The sequence below is a fragment of the Miniopterus schreibersii genome, assembly GCF_964146895.1.
Source record: "Miniopterus schreibersii genome assembly, chromosome: 4".
In the NCBI taxonomy this organism is placed as follows: Eukaryota; Metazoa; Chordata; class Mammalia; order Chiroptera; family Miniopteridae; genus Miniopterus; species Miniopterus schreibersii.
The window spans coordinates 41,339,883-41,358,979 of record NC_138105.1 but is presented as its reverse complement, the minus strand read 5'-3'; the positions used below and the strand labels follow the sequence as shown (position 1 = coordinate 41,358,979).

Sequence of the window (19,097 nt, the reverse complement as noted above, 5' to 3'; positions counted from 1 at the left end):
CCTGCTGGGTTGTCTGCAGTATGCTTGTGTGAACATCAGTGTCTGCTGTTCACACATCATTTTTTTACTGAAAGTTCCTTTTGGAATAAAGACTCTGTGTTTTCTGAGTGTAGTGAAACATTTGTTGGTCCTTATATTTTAAATTTGTGAGGATTTCTGTTTATAGGCTTAGTTGTGATAGATGTATATTGTATGATTGTCACTGGCACATCAAGAAGTAGAGAAAAGGCTTATATCTTTATGTACTATGAAACAATGAAAAACTTTAAATGAAATTATAAAGTATTAAAGGTAAGAAATAATGAACTTTTTTGGATATATATGTGTGTGTGTATGTGTGTGTGTGTATGTGTGAGAGAGAAGAAGGATTAATTTAAATTTTGACTTTTACCCTTTAAAATCTATTTTTTTTATAAAGTGAAGTGAATCTAGGTGAATATAAAAATATAAAATTGTCCTGTATTCCACTTGAAATTCAGATACTTAAATATGGTGGCTTCTTGACAATATTGAGTTAGTAAATTTTTTCAGTTGACCTATATAGTTAATCGAGGAATGTATTAGAAAGTATATTATGGATCCTTAGATAATTTTATTATTTTTAATGTTATTTACGTCATTCATTTTTATTCTTATTATGCTGCTGGATATCATAATAGACACAGACAGCAAACCTGCAAAATGTAGTCCAGTGTGTTGGCAGTCTGAACCTTTCAGTCAGACTCATGAAACATCAAGAAGAGAAAGCACTTACCAGATAGTAGGGCACTTCAGGTGTAGATTTGGTGAAGTGGAAGTTGATGCCCAGTCTCCTTTAAGGCTTCTTTGAATCATTTGACATCATTTGTTTTTTCCTTAGAAACTTTTCACAAAGAAGTTACACTTGTCTTTGCAGAAACTAGGTTTTTACATTTGAACTATGAATTTTACTCTGAGCTTCTTAATTAAAAGCACTTTTACATTTCATAATAATTTTATCAGTCTTTTATTTACTGTTTCTTCTGATTATTAGAATGAGGTTACTGTTTATGTGGGACCAGTTACTACTACATTTAGTCAATAGGTCCAGTAGGCAATGATGCTTGCTAATCTCTCACATGGTCTCCTCAACTTGCTTTTCATTAGTCGTTTTAACCCTTCTTTCAGTCATAGAGATGGAAAAGATTGTCATCTAAATAAGATATATCTCACATGTGCCTCCAGGAAAGGGAAGTAAAGGCATGAGTTCCTTAACGTGCTAGTTTTATAAGGGCCTAAGGCGCCCGAGTCTCCTGATTGCCAGGAAGCCTAATTGCTCACAGGGCAACCTGGCACACTGCCATTTCCCTACTGGGCTGTCTGCTGGTGCTTGTGAATAGAACAAGAATGTCTTTGCTTTTCTGCTCAGTTGTCACTGATTGCAGTTTGAGGAAACAGGTTAACATTTTTCTCAAAATGATAGTAATTCACATCAAGATGAAGTCAAACTCCATAATGTCTAAGTAATAAGTAGTGGAGTTAATTTAGTGCTTTTAAAAATTCATGTTAAATAAAATTCATTACTTCTTACTCCAAAATATTCATTTTGTATAATTCTCCCTTAACTATTCTAGACAGATGTTTTAGATTTGGATAAATGCTTAAAAGTAAGTTATGAGGTGGTTTTTTTGTACTTTTATAAACAAAATTCGTTATATATATGAGTTATGGGACCAATGGAAATCACAGATCTTGCAAGCAAAATGTATGTGTATTGGTGGGGAGGTTAGTTCAGCTGTTTTGAAAACCTGTTACTGAGAACACTAGAGATGTTTGCATTTAATTTTTAATATAACTGGAGGTGTGTATTGGGTTTTCAACTCTGCCTAGACCTGTAACGAGCACTTTGTGTGTTCTCATTGTCATGCTTTACTTCTAGGTCCCATAATTAATAGGAAACAATGAGTATCTTGACACTTTCACCTCTGTTCTTCCTGGTCCCCTTCAGAGTTCCACATCTCTTTAAAGCATATATAGGATTATAGCTTTTTGAATTGCTGGTATTTATTCACTTGTACTAATATCAGAATATATTCTTGTCTTATTTTTATTTCAGGCAGACGTACTTGAAGACTACTTTATTACTTTGAAGTTCAGAGTTTTGGCAGGGAAATTATTTTCAAATCCTGGCTTCATGCTGCACTGGCTGGGTAACCCTCAGCAGACTATATAACCTCTCAGAACTTCAGGTCCCTTAGCTATGAATTAGGGATGTGGTGTTGGGATGGTTAAAACAAATTTATGTTGCCCTGGACAGTGTGGCTCAGTTGGTTAAGCATTGTCCCATGCACCTAAAAACTGCCGGTTCTATTCCCGGTAAAGTTCAGTTCCCCATAAGGGCACATGCCCAGTTTGCTGGCTTGATTCCCAGTAGGGGGCATGCAGGAGGCAGCCAATCGACGTTTCCCTCTTTCTCCTTCTCCCTTCCTCTCTCTCTAAAATCAATAAAAAACATATTTAAAAAAACAAAAAAACCCAAATGTGTAAGTGCCTGGCATATGGTAGCAGCTCAGTAAATGGTAGCTGAAAGGAACAAGACCTTGAAAACTGGTAATTTTTTTTTTTAATTTACTTTATTGTTATAAATATTACAGATATTCCTCCCTTTTTTCCCCATTGAGCCCCACAACCCCACATCCAACGCCCCACCAGGCCTTCACCACACTATTATCTATGTCCATGAGTCATGCATAAATGCATATAAGTTCTTTGATTAATCTCTCCCCACCCACTCCCCCACCCCCACCTTCCCGCTGAGATTCATCAGTCTGTTCCATGCTTCTGTGTCTCTGGATCTGTTTTGTTCCTCCGTCTATTTTGTTTATTAGATTCCACATGTGAGTGAGATCATGTAAAATTGAATCAGGAAGAATAAAAAACCTGAATAAGCTAATAACAACTGATGAAATCGAAGCAGTAACAAAAAAACTCCCAGCAAACAAAAGCCCTGGTCCGGACAGCTTCACAGGGGAGCTTTCTAATTCTTTAAGTTGTAGGGTAAGATAGTTTACCAAAAATTTTTCTTGCTTTTTGAGGTAGGCCTGTAGTGCTATGAACTTCCCTCTTAGGACTGCTTTCACTGTACTCCATAGATTTTGGGTTGTTATGTGTTCATTTTCATTTGTTCCCAGGAAGTTTTTGATTTCTTTCTTGATCTTATTGGTATACCATTCATTGTTTAATAACGTGCTATTTAGCCTCCATATGTTTGAATGTTTTTGAGTGTTTTTACTGTAGTTGATTTCTAATTTCATGCCATTGTGATCTGAAATGCTTGATATGATTTCAATCTTGAACTTGTAGAGACTTGTTTTACATTTAAGGTTATTATTGACAGATACTTATCTATTGCCATTTTAATTCTTTATGCCTATGTTTCTCTTTTTATTTCTGCTTCTAATTACAGCAGCCCTTTAACATTTCCTGCAATTCTGGTTTGGTGGTGATAAACTCCTTTAGCCTTTTTTTTGTGTGGGAAGCTCATTTATTTCACCATCTATCTTGAATAATAGTCCTGCTGGATAGAGTAGTCTTGGTTTCAGGTCCTTGTTTTGCATTACCTTGAATACTTCATGCCATTCCCTTCTGACCTATAGAGTTTCTGATGAGAAGTCAGCTGACAGCCTTATGGGAGCTCCTTTGTAAGTAACAGATTGCTTTTCTCTAGCTGCCTTTAATATTCTCTCTTTGTCTTGAATTCTTGGCATTTTAATTATGATGTGTCTGGGCGTGGGCCTCTTTGGATTCTTGTTTGGGATTCTCTGTGCCTCCTGAACTTGTGTGACTTTTTCCTTGACCAGGTTAGGGAAGTTTTCTGCCATTATTTCTTCAAACAAATTATCTCTTGCTTTTTCTCTTCTCCTTCTGGCATTCCTATAATGCAAATATTATTACATTTCATGTTGACCCACAGCTCCCTTAAACTGTCCTCGTTTTTTAATTGTTTTTTTCTTTATGGATCTCTGATTGAGTGGTTTTTTCTACCCTGTCTTCTAATTCGCTGATCTGATCCTCAGCTTTGTCTAATCTGCTGTTTATTCCTTTCAATGTACTCTTTATTTCTGCTATCTCATTCCTAATTTCCTTCATAGTTTCCATATCTTTCTTTATGTTGTTGAGCATCCTTACAATCAGTATTCTGAACTGTATATCTGATAGATTGCTTATCTCCATTTCATTTAGCTTTTTTTCTAGATACTTCTCTTGTTCTTTCATTTGGGGCTGGTTTTTTTTGTCTCCCCATTTTGGCTGCCTGTTTGGGTTTGTTTCTATGTATTAGGTAGATCTTCTAGGACTCTCAGTCTTTTTGGAAGGCCTCTGGTGCAGGCTGATGTCAGGTGCAGTTTGTGACTGCCCTGAGTACTCTGTTTGGAGCTATCAACAACCCTAGGCTTGAGATCTGCTCTGCTGGGGCTGGGTGTGGTTGGACAGGACCAAAACGCACACCAAAGTCTGCTTTTCCAAGGCTCAGGTCCAGAAGCAGATCAAGCAAAGACTTAAAGCACTCTGAGGTCTGCCTCTGGCTGCAGGCTGACTAATCTGATTCTTTTAATAAGCCTCAGGCTATAGAAACTCCACAGGGTGGGGTGGCTGATTGTTATCAGTCTCTTAACCAGCCTTAGGCTTTAGAAACTCCTTAGGGTAGGGCAGGAGGTTTTCCAGCAGGGTGGGGCATTTGCTTCCCTCCCAGGCAAAAGCAGCAAAATGTCTGCCTAAGAAAGATTTCCTCTGCAGTATGGGGGAATGACTCAGCACAGGAATCCAAAGGGGTGTCCTCTGAGTTCTATCTCTGGAGCCCACAACCCTAGATTCACCTCACACAGCTCCAGTTCACTCTTCCCTCCCTCTGCTGGAGCCCAAGGTGAGTGGCTGCACAGAAAACTTTGTGTGTTGACTCTTTAAGAGGGTGGCTGCATTTCCAGCAGTCTCTCCCTGGCCAACAGAAACCCGGCTGCTTTTCACAGCTAGATGTTATGTGGGCACCTTTCTCAATCCTGGTGCTCTTGGCCTGGAGTTTAGGCCCCAGAGCCCTCAGTGGGAACCCCCCACAGCTGAGATAGCCCTCTAGAACTTCAGCTGCTGCCTGTGGGAGCCCAGCCAGCCCTCTTGCGCCTCTGCACTTTCTACCAGTCTCTATGTGGTCTCTACTTTTCCTCCTTAGTTATGTGGGTGCTCTCCAGCTCGTCTTTAGTTGCAGTTGATCATTCAGGATGGTTTTTTTATATTTTAGTTGTAATTCCAGTTTGGTCCTGGGAGAATGTCAGTGTAGCTTCCTCTCAGCCTGCCGCCATCTTTAATCTCCCTTGGTAATGTTTTTATAGGCTATAAAAGCACCCACTAGTATGCTTTTCTATGTAATCTCATGAAATTGGGGAGTTTTAGCTACACATAACTATTGGATATACATTTATATTTTTTGAGTTGATAAAGATCCAAGAGCATGGGCTTTGGAGTCATCTTACTGGGGTTTGAGTTTCTTCTTTGCATTCTAACTGTGAACCTTGGAAAGTTGGCTTCTCTGTTGGCCTCACATTTCTTGTGTATAAAATGAAGGTGAAAATACGTACTTTATTTTACTTCAGCCCTGCAACGGCAAAATCAGTACGTGTAAAACCCTTAATGCCTGGCAAAGAGTGAGTGTTCCAAACATGTTAGCTATTGTTAACTATGATTATTTCATAGAAAAGGAAAAAATCATAAAGCCAGACACTTGAATGGAGTTAGCCTTAATTAATGGATGTCTCCTTCATCCACTCCTAAATAATTCCCATTACCTTTCTTTCCAGTCCCCATCAGAGCTCCACATCTCCTTAAAATGTATTTAGGTTTATATTGCAGTTAGAACCCTGCTTTTTATTCATTATCTCCATGGAATTGTGATGTCCTTGCAGTAGAAATTTTTAGATACCTCTTAATCAAAAGTATCTGTTGATTTTGTCACTTGTTCCTCATAAGTCTTGCCTTAGTTTTTTAAGAGTTCTTTTGAAGGCAGTTTGATTGTGAAAAGATTTTTTAAAAAGCTTTATTGCTATGCTGAACATTTTTTAAAAAATGATTTATATAAAAAGCATTTTATAATAATTTTCTGGGATCTTAAATTCCTCATTCCCCCATCTATTTTTCAGTGGTTTATAATCTAGTGGTAGGCCATCAAACAGCCTGTTTCCTTAGATATATTACTGACATGTGTATCTGTAACCTCTCCTTGTTTTGAGAATTTATTTACTATTAAGATTTATGGTGATAGAATGACAGTGTACTTTTACTCATGCGTATGAAAAGTCTAAATTTGTATATATTTGCATAAAGTTTTCTCATAGCTACTCTACATACAAATTCTGTTTCATTTTGTTCTAGGATAAAACAAATTAATGTCAAATGTAAAGGAAATATACATTTATTTATTTTAGAGTTCATTTAGTAGCAAATCATAATTTACCTGGAATATCAAGTACTTGGGAAAAGCTAAACCTCATTTTTAGCATGAGAAGTTCTGCAAGTGTGTGCTGGAGTTTCTGCAATTGTTTCTTTTGTGTACTTTGCGCTCCCTCCTCCTCAAAGTCCATAAAACACACATATACAGTTTATATGTGTATATAACTTTTTAATGTAAGAAATAGAACTTTATGAGCAGCCAAGAAGCTGGGAGTATAGATCCTCTTCCCTTCTCTGTCACAGTCCTTTCGCTACCCTTTAGAGGTAACCACTGCCCTAATTTTTTGTGATAATTTCCTTGGTTTTTAAAAATATTTTTATCACCTTTTTAAGTTTAATTTTTAAAGTGTAAGTATATTTTTACTATAGTAAAACATGTACATAGGTTAACAGTCTGAAAGGACTGCAATAGTATTTATAACAATAGCACTTCTCTCCCTATTCAATATCCCCATCCTGCTTCTTGGAAGCAATCCTCTTAGTTATTTTAGCCTTATGTCCTTTCATATTTCTCAATAACATATGTAAACAGATATCTGTAATAGATGCCTACAATTCTAAATAAAGTGTGTGTACATATCTATATTTAAAGACATGATCTAATGATATCTTACTGTGAAACATCAAGACTTAGCTCTATAATCTCAGTTTTCCCCAATATACTTTCCTTCTCTTCATCTTCCTAGTATAGTTTTTGGTGGTATTTGCTGAAATCATTATGCATTTTTTTCATTATTATAACCACATAAATATTATTTATACCTGATTTATGTCTATGCTTAAATTTCCTTTTTAGACCTAATTTTATTTTTCTGGAATTAATAGTTGCCTTATTTTTTCCTTAATTTAAAAAATGTTATTAGTTATCAATATATCCCTAAATTCTCTGACAGATCTATAAAATACCTCTTGAAACAGTCACATATACTCTTAGCTTCACAATTTTTTTTCTTTTTTAAAATATGTTTCTATTGATAGTTTAGAGAGAGAGGAAGGAAGAGAGATAGAGAGAAACATTGATCAGTTGCCTCCAATACACACCCTGACTGGGGACTGAACCCACAACCTGGGCATATGCCCTGACCGGGAATTGAACTGGTGACGTTTTGGTGCACCGGAAAACACTCAACCAACTGAGCCACACTGGCCAGGGTTTGGCTCCACATTTTTTTCTTGGAAACATCCTTTCTCAACCTCCTGCTCAGCTACTGTGTCAGTGGAAGTTCAATCAGAGAAGCAGAGAACTAGGGTGTGTGTGTGTGTGTGTGTGTGTGTGTGTGTGTGTGTGTACACACAACATATATATGTGTGTAGGGGATGGGTGGGAGTATGTAATAAGGGATTTGTTACAGGGATTTTACCTTGCACAAGTAGGAGTTGCTCAAATAAATCTGTAAAGATGTTTTCATGTCTGATGCCGGAGCTTGAAGTCCATAGGCCTGGCTGCTGCCCCACGACAGCGAGGTGAGCCAGAATAGAGTGACAACATGTATGATCGACAAGCGTTCCTACATCAGCTTGAGTGTGCAAAACAAAATGGCTGCTACTTCACCTCTGCCCTTCAAATCTTGCATGAAAATATTTCATGTCCCATTTCACTAGAAACATGCGAGGAAGGGAATCCTGGGAAATGTAGTTTAGGCTAGGCCAAGGTGACACATTACGAAGCTACCATAGATGGCCATGAGAAGGTTCCTCTCAAAACTGACCCATAGGAGTAACTGACCCCAGCTGCTCTCTGAAATCCATCACCACAGTTAGTGCCAAGACCATGCCTTCCACAGCCTTCCTCCAGCCAGTGAGTGAGCATAGCAGCGGTACCAAACCAAAGCTCATTCCTGGGGACTCTAGAGGCTTCTGACAGGCAGCCTGGGCTCCAGGAGTTCCTGAGAGCCTTGCTGAACTTCCTGTAGAACTGCATTGCGTTCTAACATCATCCACCCAACCTTCCTTCCTTTCCTGGCTTCTTTGCCTGGGCTCAGACCTGCATCACTGTCTGAGAACTCTTCCAGCTTTCCCTGGCTCCCTCCCCCTTTTCTCTCAAAGACATTTCCCCTAGTACATATCTGGTGCACCTATTCATGTCTTGGTTTCTGTTTCTCAGAGGACCTGGACTAAAGCTGTCTTCTTAAGATATCCCTTCAACATTATTCTGGGAATTTACTTTACCTTTTCTTCAGTGGATTCCTTGTTTTCTGGATCCCAGGTCTTCATCTTTTTTAATTTACTCCATTTTTTGTTGGAATGCATACTCCACATGGGAGGTAAAATTGTTGAAGCCTTGCATGACTGAAAACTTCATTTTAATCTTACCCTCGAGGGATGATTTGGCTGGGTATGGAATTCTAGCTTGGAAGTAATTTTTCATCATTTTTAAGCACATTCTCCATTGCCTCATAGTTTTCAGTGTAAATGTTGAGGAATACTTAATTTTTGATGCTTTGCATGTGACCTATTTTTCTCTGTAGAAGCTTTTATAATCTCTTTATCCTTGATGTTTAGAAAGTTCATGATGCTGTGCCATGCTTGTGTGTGTGTGTTTGTGTGTGTGTGTGTGTGCTGGGTACTCAGTGAATCTCATCAGTGAGGAGATACCTGACTTTCAGTTCTAGGAAGTGTTCTTATATTCTTTCATATTTTTCTTCTCTGTTCTCTCTTCTTGACTTAACATTTGTTAGCTGTGATACCTTCTTCATTGAGCCACTGTATTTCTTATTTTCTATTTCTTGTTTTCTTATTTTTCCAAGGAATTCATTCAATTTTAGTTAATTAAAAAATTTTTTTGCATATACATACACGACAGGTGACCCATTTCAAATGAAATACAGTTGATATCTCTTTGCCATCTCTTGATCTTTGGAATATTTTCAGAATTAGTTTCCTTCATAGTATAAATTTGTTTTTGCATTATTTCAGATAATTAGGTGAAAGACCATTCAAGATAAGGCTGGAAAGGCAAGCAGGGATGAATGAGCATTAGCGCTACAGCTATGCTGTTCCGTTGCTGGTTCCTTCAGAGGTTGCCTCTTTAAAAGTAAATATAAAAATTTAAATCACCAGCATATATCCACTTGAGGTACTTGAAGTCATGGATCTGGATACAGTTATATAGTACAATTTCAAGTATCCTGTTGCCTTAGCATTAATAAGTCTTAACTTCATTAATCTGTAAATTCATCTGTCTTTACTGAATTACCAGTTATTTTTCTGTCATTGACAACATTCTCTTACTATCTTTAGTAAACCATGTCATGTATTTTTGTATACAAAACTATGTTTAAACTACAATATTATATAAAGCTTTAAAAGCATTAACATTTAAAATACAAATAGATCTTGGTCAGGCACATTATTAGATGAAGGAAATCCAGAATACAGTAATAAGCTGTATTAAAGAACTGTTCTTAGAGGGAATTGATTTGGCAAAAGGGGGCGGGGCATGGAGATCACAGGTGACTTTGACAAAATGGTTTCAGTGGTGGGGACAAAATTCAGATTGGAATGGGATAGAGATAACTAGCAGGTGAAAAATTTAAAAAAAAGAACAAAAAACTTTTCAAGTGAGTGAATATATGGAGAAAGGAGCCAAAAAAGGGAGATGACAGAAAGAGCAACAAGGAATACAGAAAAAAATTCTATCTTAGTGGTGATGGAATTTTCACTTATTGAGGTTCAAACCAGAAATGGGAAGAAAAAAGAATTGTTTTGGCAAAATTTTGCCTTTCATTAATTTTCTGTTTAAAATAAAAAAATATTTTTTTGCTTAAAATATATTAATCTTTGAAACATTTACAAAAATTAAATTTATATATACTATATGTACTTGAGTTTTTTAAAATCTATGAAATAAATTTAAATATGGCGGTATCAGAATAATAACTTTTCAGAAATGATTCTGAGAATGTAAAACGGTACAATAGATGTGAAGTAGACACATGAGTTTGGTGTTTATGACTTCCAGGCAGTATAGTTGATGGTGAAACCATTTGAGAGATGTTAACAGTTATATATACTTTGTAATGTACTTTTAGTGACTGAAATCAATAAACTTTATGATATGTTATGAATAAATAGTTTATTAATTGTATTTATTGAATAATTTACTACATTTATAATTCTGTATATATCATGCCAAGAGTTATATATGCTATAAAATCTTAATACAGCTTTTTGCACACTGAAGCATTTAAAATATAAGTACTCTAAAAATAACATTGTATATGTCAAATAATGGTTAAATTTGTCAAAAACATTATGTTAGTAAGGAGCTGAATTTAGAATCTTGGTTTCACTTCTTGTTCATCATTGAGATTTATTATTGTTCATTTACTTGGAGAATAGATTATTTCAACCAGAAGGGATTTCTCCCTCCTCTAAACTCCCATGAATATCTATTACAGTAGTTTCCTATTTCTGCTGTAACCAATTACTGCACACTCAGTCACTTAAAACAACATAAATTTATTATCTTACAGTCTGGAAGTGAGAAGTCTAAAATGGGCCTAATGGATTAAATTCAAGGTGTCAGCAAGGTACATTCTTTTCAGGAGATTCTTGGGGAGAACTGTTTCTTGCCTTTTACAGCTTGTAGAGGCTACCCACATTCCGTGGATTGTGGTTGCATCACCTCCAGCATTTACTTCTGTCGTCACATTTCCTCTTTCTCTCCTGCCTGCTTCTTATAAGGACCCGTCCTCTTACAAGGACATTGGGCCCACCCAGGTAATCCAGGATAATCTTTCCAACCCAAGATCTTTACCTTAATAACATCTGCAGAGTCCCTTTTGCCATGTAAGTTAACATATTCACAGGTTTAGGGGAATGTTGTGGACATGTGGACATCTGCCTACTACATCTTTTTTCTTTCATTTAGACTCATTGTCAGAGCTGGAAGGGACATTGGGTGATAACTTGTCCAGTCCCTTTTCTTTATACATGATGAGACTGAATGAAGCCAGAGAGGATGTTTGTTGGCCTCTAAGCTTTTTTTTTTTTTTTTTTAGGGTTTGGAACAGGCTTTAGATTCATGCTTTGTATTGCTTAACTATACTTAGAACACTACCTTGATCATTTTAAGTGCTCAGTAACTATTTGTGGGTTTCTATTAGTGATAGAAACCAAGTGTGTCTGGTTTCTGATGCACTCATTTTGAGTTAGTGCTAATGGAAGTTTATAAAATGTCACTGACCAAAATACCATGGGGTAGAGATTCAATTTTTCTTTCCTTTTTTTTTTTGAGATTCAATTTTTCTTATATTTTGTAGTTAAAAGGAAGAAATCATTTAGTCTTAATCACCAACTACCATTTTGAAGATTACAGTTCTCTTACCCCATCTCTACCTACTCTCTTTCTTTAAAAGCAAAGATAGAAAGAGAAAGTATGAAAAAGAAAGAAAGGAAAAGAAGAAAGAAAAACATAAAGAAAAAAGAAGGAAAGTTAGGGAGGAAAGCAAAATTAGATATAGTGGCATTTATTTAACTGTTTGTCTAGAGGAACTCGTGGAGCCCTGGTTTACAGTCTTTGACACTCATTGCTGTTTGACTGTGTTGATAAGATAAACCTATATTTTTTGTGATGCATGTAGTTTATTTGTGTCCCATAATTAAGATAATTTAAAAATCAGTATTTGTATTTTAAATACTACTTTATAACCATAAGAAAACTTTTAGAGACTTTGGTTTACTTTTTGACTTATGATTTTCCTTTCTTTGTAAAGTAAGGACAGTTTGGACTCTTATTTAAAATAAAATTAAAAATTTTTTAAATTATCTGACATTTCATATTGAAAAACATTGAAAAATCTAGATTTTAGGTTTAGATCATCATGTAGACTAGATTAAATCACTTACTATTCCCAAGAAAGAAAGCTTTGTTTGATGCTTATTTAATGACTGATTTTCTTTTGTTAATATTCTTCTAATTTATATAGAATCTGATTGCTGTATGAGTTTGGGTGTATTAGGCATATTTCTTGAAATAAAATGTATCAGAAGCATGTTAGTTTCTTTTCCTGCTTGTATCAGCATGGTCTTCCATTGGATGTATACATTTATACATGTTTAATTCTAACGATAAGACTGCCTGCTAAGACGGTACATGTAATGCGCTTAGCAACTGTAGAAATAGACCATGGTAAAAGTGTCTTTTAACTGGTAATGGTTATTATCATGCTGTCATTCTCTTAGTGAGCAAGAGGTTAATTTTAAGTCAACTTTATTTTTTCATTCTATTTTTAAAAGATTTGTAATTTTTCAGTTACAGTTGACATACAATATTATATTAGTTTCAGGTGTACAACATAGTGGTTAGACATTTGTATAACTTACAGTGTGATCACCCTGATAAGTCTAGTACCCATCTGACACCATTCACAGATAAGTCAACTTTAGAATATATTCATTATAATAAATTATATTTATTGGGTGAAAACCTAATCTGACTTTTCTTTTCCTGGCAGCAACTTGAATTGGTGGAACCAAGTGGCTGGATTCACGTTCCCTTAACTGATAATCATAAGAAGCCAACTCGCACATTCATGATACAGATTGCTGTTCTAGCCAATCACCAAAATGGAAGAGACACCCACATGAGACAAATTAAAATATATACACCAGTGGAAGAGAGCTCCATTGGTAAATTTCCTAGATGTACAACTATTGATTTTATGATGTATCGTTCAATAAGGTGACCTGCAAACAGAACAGAAGTCATTAAACATATCTTTGTTTTCCCTGGTCAGTAAATATTATATCTGGTATCTTTATTGAAAAATCCTCAGTTATTTTACAGTTTTTGTATGCATTGAAAAGTATTTTATTGTAGCTTTAAAAAATAAGTTTTGGGTCATACTACCTTTATTTTTTTTAACATATAATAATATTCACATATTTTATATTATTAAAAATGAATTTGATCCTTGTCAAGGGCATGTACCTGGGTTGCAGGTTCGATCCCTGGCCCCGTTTGGGGCATGTGTGGGAGGCAACCAGTCGTGTTTCTCTTACATCGATATTTCTCTTTCTCTCTCCTCCCCTTCACTCTCTCTAAAAAAAAAAGGAAAAAAAATATCCTTGGGGTAGGATTAACAACAACAACAAAAAAATGAATTTGAGCCCTGGCCGGGTGCCTCAGTTGATTGGAGCATCAGCCCCTTCACCAAAAGGTGTCGAGTTCAATTTCCGGTCTGGGCTCAGGCGGGAGGCGGCCTATCAGTGTTTCTCATATCGATGTTTCTCTCTCTCCCTCTCCTTCCCTCCCTCTCTCTCTCTCCCCCTTCCCCTCTTCCTCTCTCTAAAGTTAACTTAAAAAACCCTTTTTTTTAATGAATTTGAAGCCAATCATTACATTTTTCCTTATACCAAACAAAAACCGGTTGAACTGAAAATTTTAGGATATACATAATTTTTTACTAACCAGGTGATTATTTCATATAATGATCATATATTAGAGTAAAGATTTACTTCATGTTTGAGAACAAACCCATGCTTTATCAATAGACATTTAATAAGCCAAAATTATTCCTTTTATTTTTTTTAATACAGAGGAAGCTTATTCTTTTAATATTGGGCCTTTTTAAAAACAGTGTCAAAATAAGCTTAACATTAGGTGTCTAATGAGAACCATTCTAATTTGGGAATATAGTTAATTGTGTCATAATTACTTTCATGAAATACTTGTAACCTTAGAATTTTCTATATCCTGATACTATGTCAGAGACTGCCAGCATAATCTGCTGTTTATCCTAATACTAGTGCTGCTATAGAAGAGTTAGTTTCAAATTTGTGTCTCGACACTGAAGCATTCCTGAGAGATAAAAAATTTTTTTAAATGTATGAAAGTATTCTTTATATATAAAAAGATATTAGAGTAGCTTAAATGTGTGTTCTTCCCATGGTTTAAAATGAGTAAATATGATTCTGCATTCTTTTTTTCCCTATATGTATTACTTTTGGGGAAGGTGTTTATTTAGCCACAGAACTTCCCTAGATTGGTCCTTGTTTGGGAAAAATTCTTTGGTAGTTCTTGCATTCCTGAAGAGATTGAAGTCTTAAATAGTAAAGTTTAAAAAATAATTGTGTGTTTGCCTTATCCTGGTAGAGAGTACTAATTTACATGGATATTGTAAATGTTTTACTTTTTCACTCAGCGGAATATCTGCTGTTCTTTCTATGAGTTTTACAGAGTTTTTGTCATGTACATTTTGTTGTCTTTGAAGAAATGTGGTAGGTGATCTATAGTCACCAAATAGTCCATAACCAAAACTCATTTGGAATCAGCAAATTAATTCCAGTTTAGATGTGCGATGCTGGAAAGGGCAGAAGAGGGAATTAAAGGAAAATGCATGGATAGAAATTAAAAGCAAAGGAGAGAATCAAGGAAATTAGAATAGCAGTATACACTAGGCACTGTACTAGATGTTTTGCATTATTTAGTCTGATAAGGAAAGCATTCATGTAAACAATAGGGGCTTAGTCTAACAGACAGAGAAATCTAATAAAATATACAGAAGGATTTATTAGTAATAATGTTACTACTTGCTAACTGCTTTTTAAAAATCTGCTTAAAAGAAAAAAGCAGGGGAATCAAAAGGGAGGAAGACCAATTATCATTTACATGATCTACTCTGTTATCTCCTACTACTAATAGTTGGCTAAGAATCTCCTAGCAGGGATTAAGAATCCTCCTAGGAGGGATTAAGAAGACTGTTGAGAAAATCAGTATATTTTCTACTTCTACTTCCTTTCTCTATTTTTTATTTGCCAGCTGGCTGACCACCTTATTAGGCATGGGAAAACTTGGTACCTGAGATAATTATGAGGATTACTGAAAGTACAGATAGACTATGTATTATAATAACAAAGCATAATTATCTAAAGCAGTTGCATTTCTCTTAAAAGTACAGATTATATATGTGACAAAGGATTTGTATCTAGAATAAAGAACTCTTACAACTCAACAGTAAGAAAACAATCCAAAGTAACCAAAAGGTTTAAACAGTTACTTCACCAGTGAAGACTTGTGACTTGTAAATGAGCATATGAAAAGATGCTGAACTTCGTTGGACATTAGTGAAATGCAGGTTAAAACCATAATGAGATACCATTTCACAGTCACTAAAATGGCTGCAATTAAAAAGATCGCAAGAAGTTAGCAAAGGTATGGAGGAACTGGGCCTCACACTGCTCGTGAGGCTGTAATTAATGCATAACCACTTTGGAAAAGTTTGGTAATTTCTTTTAAAAAGTTAAACATGCACCTAATTTTGTGACCTGGCCATTCCACTCCTAGGTATTTACCCAAGAGAAAAGAAAGCATATGTTTATACAAAGATTTGCACATGAATGTTCATAGTAGCTTTAGTTGTAATATCTCAAAACTGTAAACAACACAAATATTGATTAACAGTATAATATAAACATTGTGGTATATCCATACAGTGGGATACTACTGAGCAATAAAAATGAACAAACAATACATGCAACAGCATGGATAAATTTCTTACTGTACAGGATTTGAGAATCAAAAACAAAGATTAAAAAGCCATTTTAACAGTTAATAAAACAACAACAAATTCACTGATTCAATTTAATGAGTATACATTTTTGAGTATTAAACTCTGCAGTTATAAGGTTTAAATGATTAAATTTTACATGTAATCTAAGTATAAAACACTTTTAAAATCAGTTTATTAGCTTAGGAAGTATTGTCACAAGAAACTGCATAAAACTGGAATTTTAAAACACAGCAGTCCATTGAACTCTAATAAATAGGCAGCTCTTAAACTAATAGATACTGGGCGTTGAATTAAATCTAATAAGGAAACCAAGGTAAATCTGATGTGGATCTTGCTTTCCAGTTGCTTACAACCTACTAGGGGAAATAATAGTCCTGTAAACAACCAAATCAGAAATTAGAGTGATAATATCTCGAATTGATGAATGGGAGTGTAGAGGAGAAGAGAGAATTGACTTCCTGTCCAGGAAATTAGAGGTGAAGCTAAATAAGACATTGTGGAGGAGGTGGAATTTTGGAAAGAACAACTGTAGTAATATCAGCTAGTTATTCACTTTCCAAGCCTATTCTTGAATCCAGACTCTCATTGTTTATATTTAAGTTAATTTGTAACAGATGATTTGTGTGTTCAGAATCAAGTGACATTTTACTCTTATTTGAAAGATTCCAATGATTAAAACATGGACAAATCTTGAAAAATAATTTTAGACACAATGCCTTCTGGTCTTTTAGCCATTATGACTACTAGTTTAGTACAGATTAATACACAACAGTATAAACTTAATGAGTCTAAAATTTTGTGCGTTGCCCTGGCTGGGTGGCTCAGTTGGTTGGAGCATTTTCCCATACACCAAAAGGTTGCGGGTTTGATCCCGGTCAGAGCAAGTAAGAGGTAACCAGTAGATGTTTCTCACATTGGGGGTTCATATTCTCTCTTGTTCTCTCCCTCTCTTCCTCTCTGTCTTCCCCTCTCCTTTCCCCTCCCTCTCTCTCTAAAATAAAATCATATCCTCGGGTGATGATTAAAAAATAAATAAATAGTCCGGCCGGTGTGCCTCAGTGATCGACCCGTGAACCAGGAGGCCACGGTTCGATTACCACTGGGCCACAGGGCATATGCCTGGCTAGGGGCTCCATCCCTAGTAGGGAGCATGCAGGAGACGCGACCGTAGATTCTCTTTCATCATTAATGTTTTTATCTCTCTCTCCCTCTCCCATCCTCTCTCTGAAATCAATTAAAAATAAAATGTGATTCAAATACAAATATTTGATGTGTTTCTAGTGTTTTAGAAAATTGTTACTCCTCTAAACTTCTTAAAATGTTGGTTTAGTGTATTATTTTTTATTGAATTCTTGGTTATTATTTCATCACTTACCTTTCGAAAATGATAAAGTTTGCAAAATATGCCCTGGCCGGTGTGATTCAGTTGGTCGAGCATCGTCCCATGTACCATAAGATCTCCTGTTTGATTCCCAGTCAGGGTACTTACCCAGGTTTTGGATTCTATCACTGGTCAAGGTGCATACAGGAGGCAACCAATTGATGTTTCTCACATCAATGTCTCTCTCTCTCTCCCTGTCCCTTTCTCTCTCTCGAAAGTCAATAAAAACATTTAAATTAAAATAAAATAAATTAAATTTGCAAAATATGTTACATTAAAGCATTAGGGAAAATAATACTTTATAGTTGTGATTATATGTGAACACATTTGCTTTGTGCATCTTGTAATCCAAGCTTATCTTCTTTTGCCTACATTGTTCTGTTAGTCCCCACTTCTGTGGCTTTCTAGAGCAGTGATTTTCAACCAGTGTGCCACGTCAGACACAATGGCATGCCGCAAGATTTTTAAAACATGCAAACCTGCACTGATCTCTTTTCCCTTAGATTGTCAAATTAAAAAGAATGACAACAGCCAACACAACAATAGCCATCTGGTATGAACGAATCTAAATTATGCCTATTTTTGCCCGGCCAGGCATGGTTCAGCGATTGAGCATCAATCTATGATCCAGGAAATTGCGGTTTGATTCCCAGTCAGGGCACATGCCTAGGATGGGGGCTTGACCCCCAGTTGGGGGCGTGCAGGAGGCAGCTGATCAATGACTCTCTCATCATTGGTGTTTCTATCTCTCCCTCTTCCTTCCTCTATGAAACCAATAAAGGTATATTTTAAAAAAAATTATGCCTATTTTTTTTGTCAGATTGGCATGCCACCGATTTTAGTAATTAGTTTACATGTGCCGTGAGATGAAGAAGGTTGAAAATGACTGTTCTAGAGTGTGGTGTTTGGAAATGTTTGCTGGGAAAGCTGTGTACCAGCCTTCTGATGGTCTGCCATTTAATTTCGTCTGTTTCTGTGCAGTGGTGTCCAGAAATCCTTAGAGGAAGATGAAGAAATCCTCGGGGATTAGTTTATTAATTATCCATGATAATGATTTATTATATTAACAGGACAAATCTGAAGGCTAATTAATTAGACTTCCCCAACTATAAATCTAAGAAAATGTCTATAATCAGTGGCAATTTTATATGAAAAGTTAAAATTATTTTTTAGTACTATTAACTAATCTATTTTTCAATTTTATCTGAAAGTACCTTTCCTTTCCTTTTTTTTTTTTACAGCTAATCCCACCACCTTTGTCTTCTCTTGTCCTTCCTGGTGAATAGAAGCAACTTGTTATTTTGCGAACATAAGCAAAATTACAAGTGGACCGATTTTATGAAACCTTTTTCTAAGTGAATTTTTGTTTCAGAAAATGGTATTCCACATCATTTATAATGGAAACTCTAGCATTTACCATGGCAGCCCTTTTAATTACTGCCTTTGTGGCCATCAGCTTTCCATTGATGCAGTTCGATGATCACCATAAGATGTTCTACTAGGCATTTGCTTTTCTGATGCTGAGAGAAAATTACAATTCTCCCCCTGTGGTCCTGGAAATAACTCCCCAAGCTGTTTTTATAGACTTTATTCTGAGACTAGCTCTCCTCTTTACCCTGGCATTCATCTGTAGCTGGCCATCCAGATTTTAACAGATCATTTCCTGTTATTACTACAGCAGTATCAAAATACTGATCACTCACCAAGAAGCAAAGTATCCAAAAGACTGGAGCAGAGAGTTCAGCCAG

The 19,097-nt window shown here is 35.8% G+C and overlaps 1 protein-coding gene across 6 annotated transcripts in view; it reads left to right on the top strand.

Annotated features, from left to right (window-relative positions):
* The window catches only part of ANAPC10 (anaphase promoting complex subunit 10), a 234,293-nt gene that overhangs the window by 31,659 nt on the left and 183,537 nt on the right, over window positions 1–19,097 (top strand). For 2 of the 6 annotated variants that reach the window (XM_081137061.1, XM_081137060.1), the window contains exon 5: window positions 12,912–13,495. The exons of 3 other annotated variants lie outside the window; for them this stretch is intronic. In XM_081137061.1, coding sequence (XP_080993187.1) covers window positions 12,912–13,142 — 231 coding nt within the window. In that variant the 3' untranslated portion in view covers window positions 13,143–13,495. Of the gene's footprint in view, window positions 1–2,074; window positions 2,169–12,911; window positions 13,496–19,097 lie in introns of those variants that run through there. One more of the 6 variants, XM_081137062.1, reaches the window with a different exon arrangement.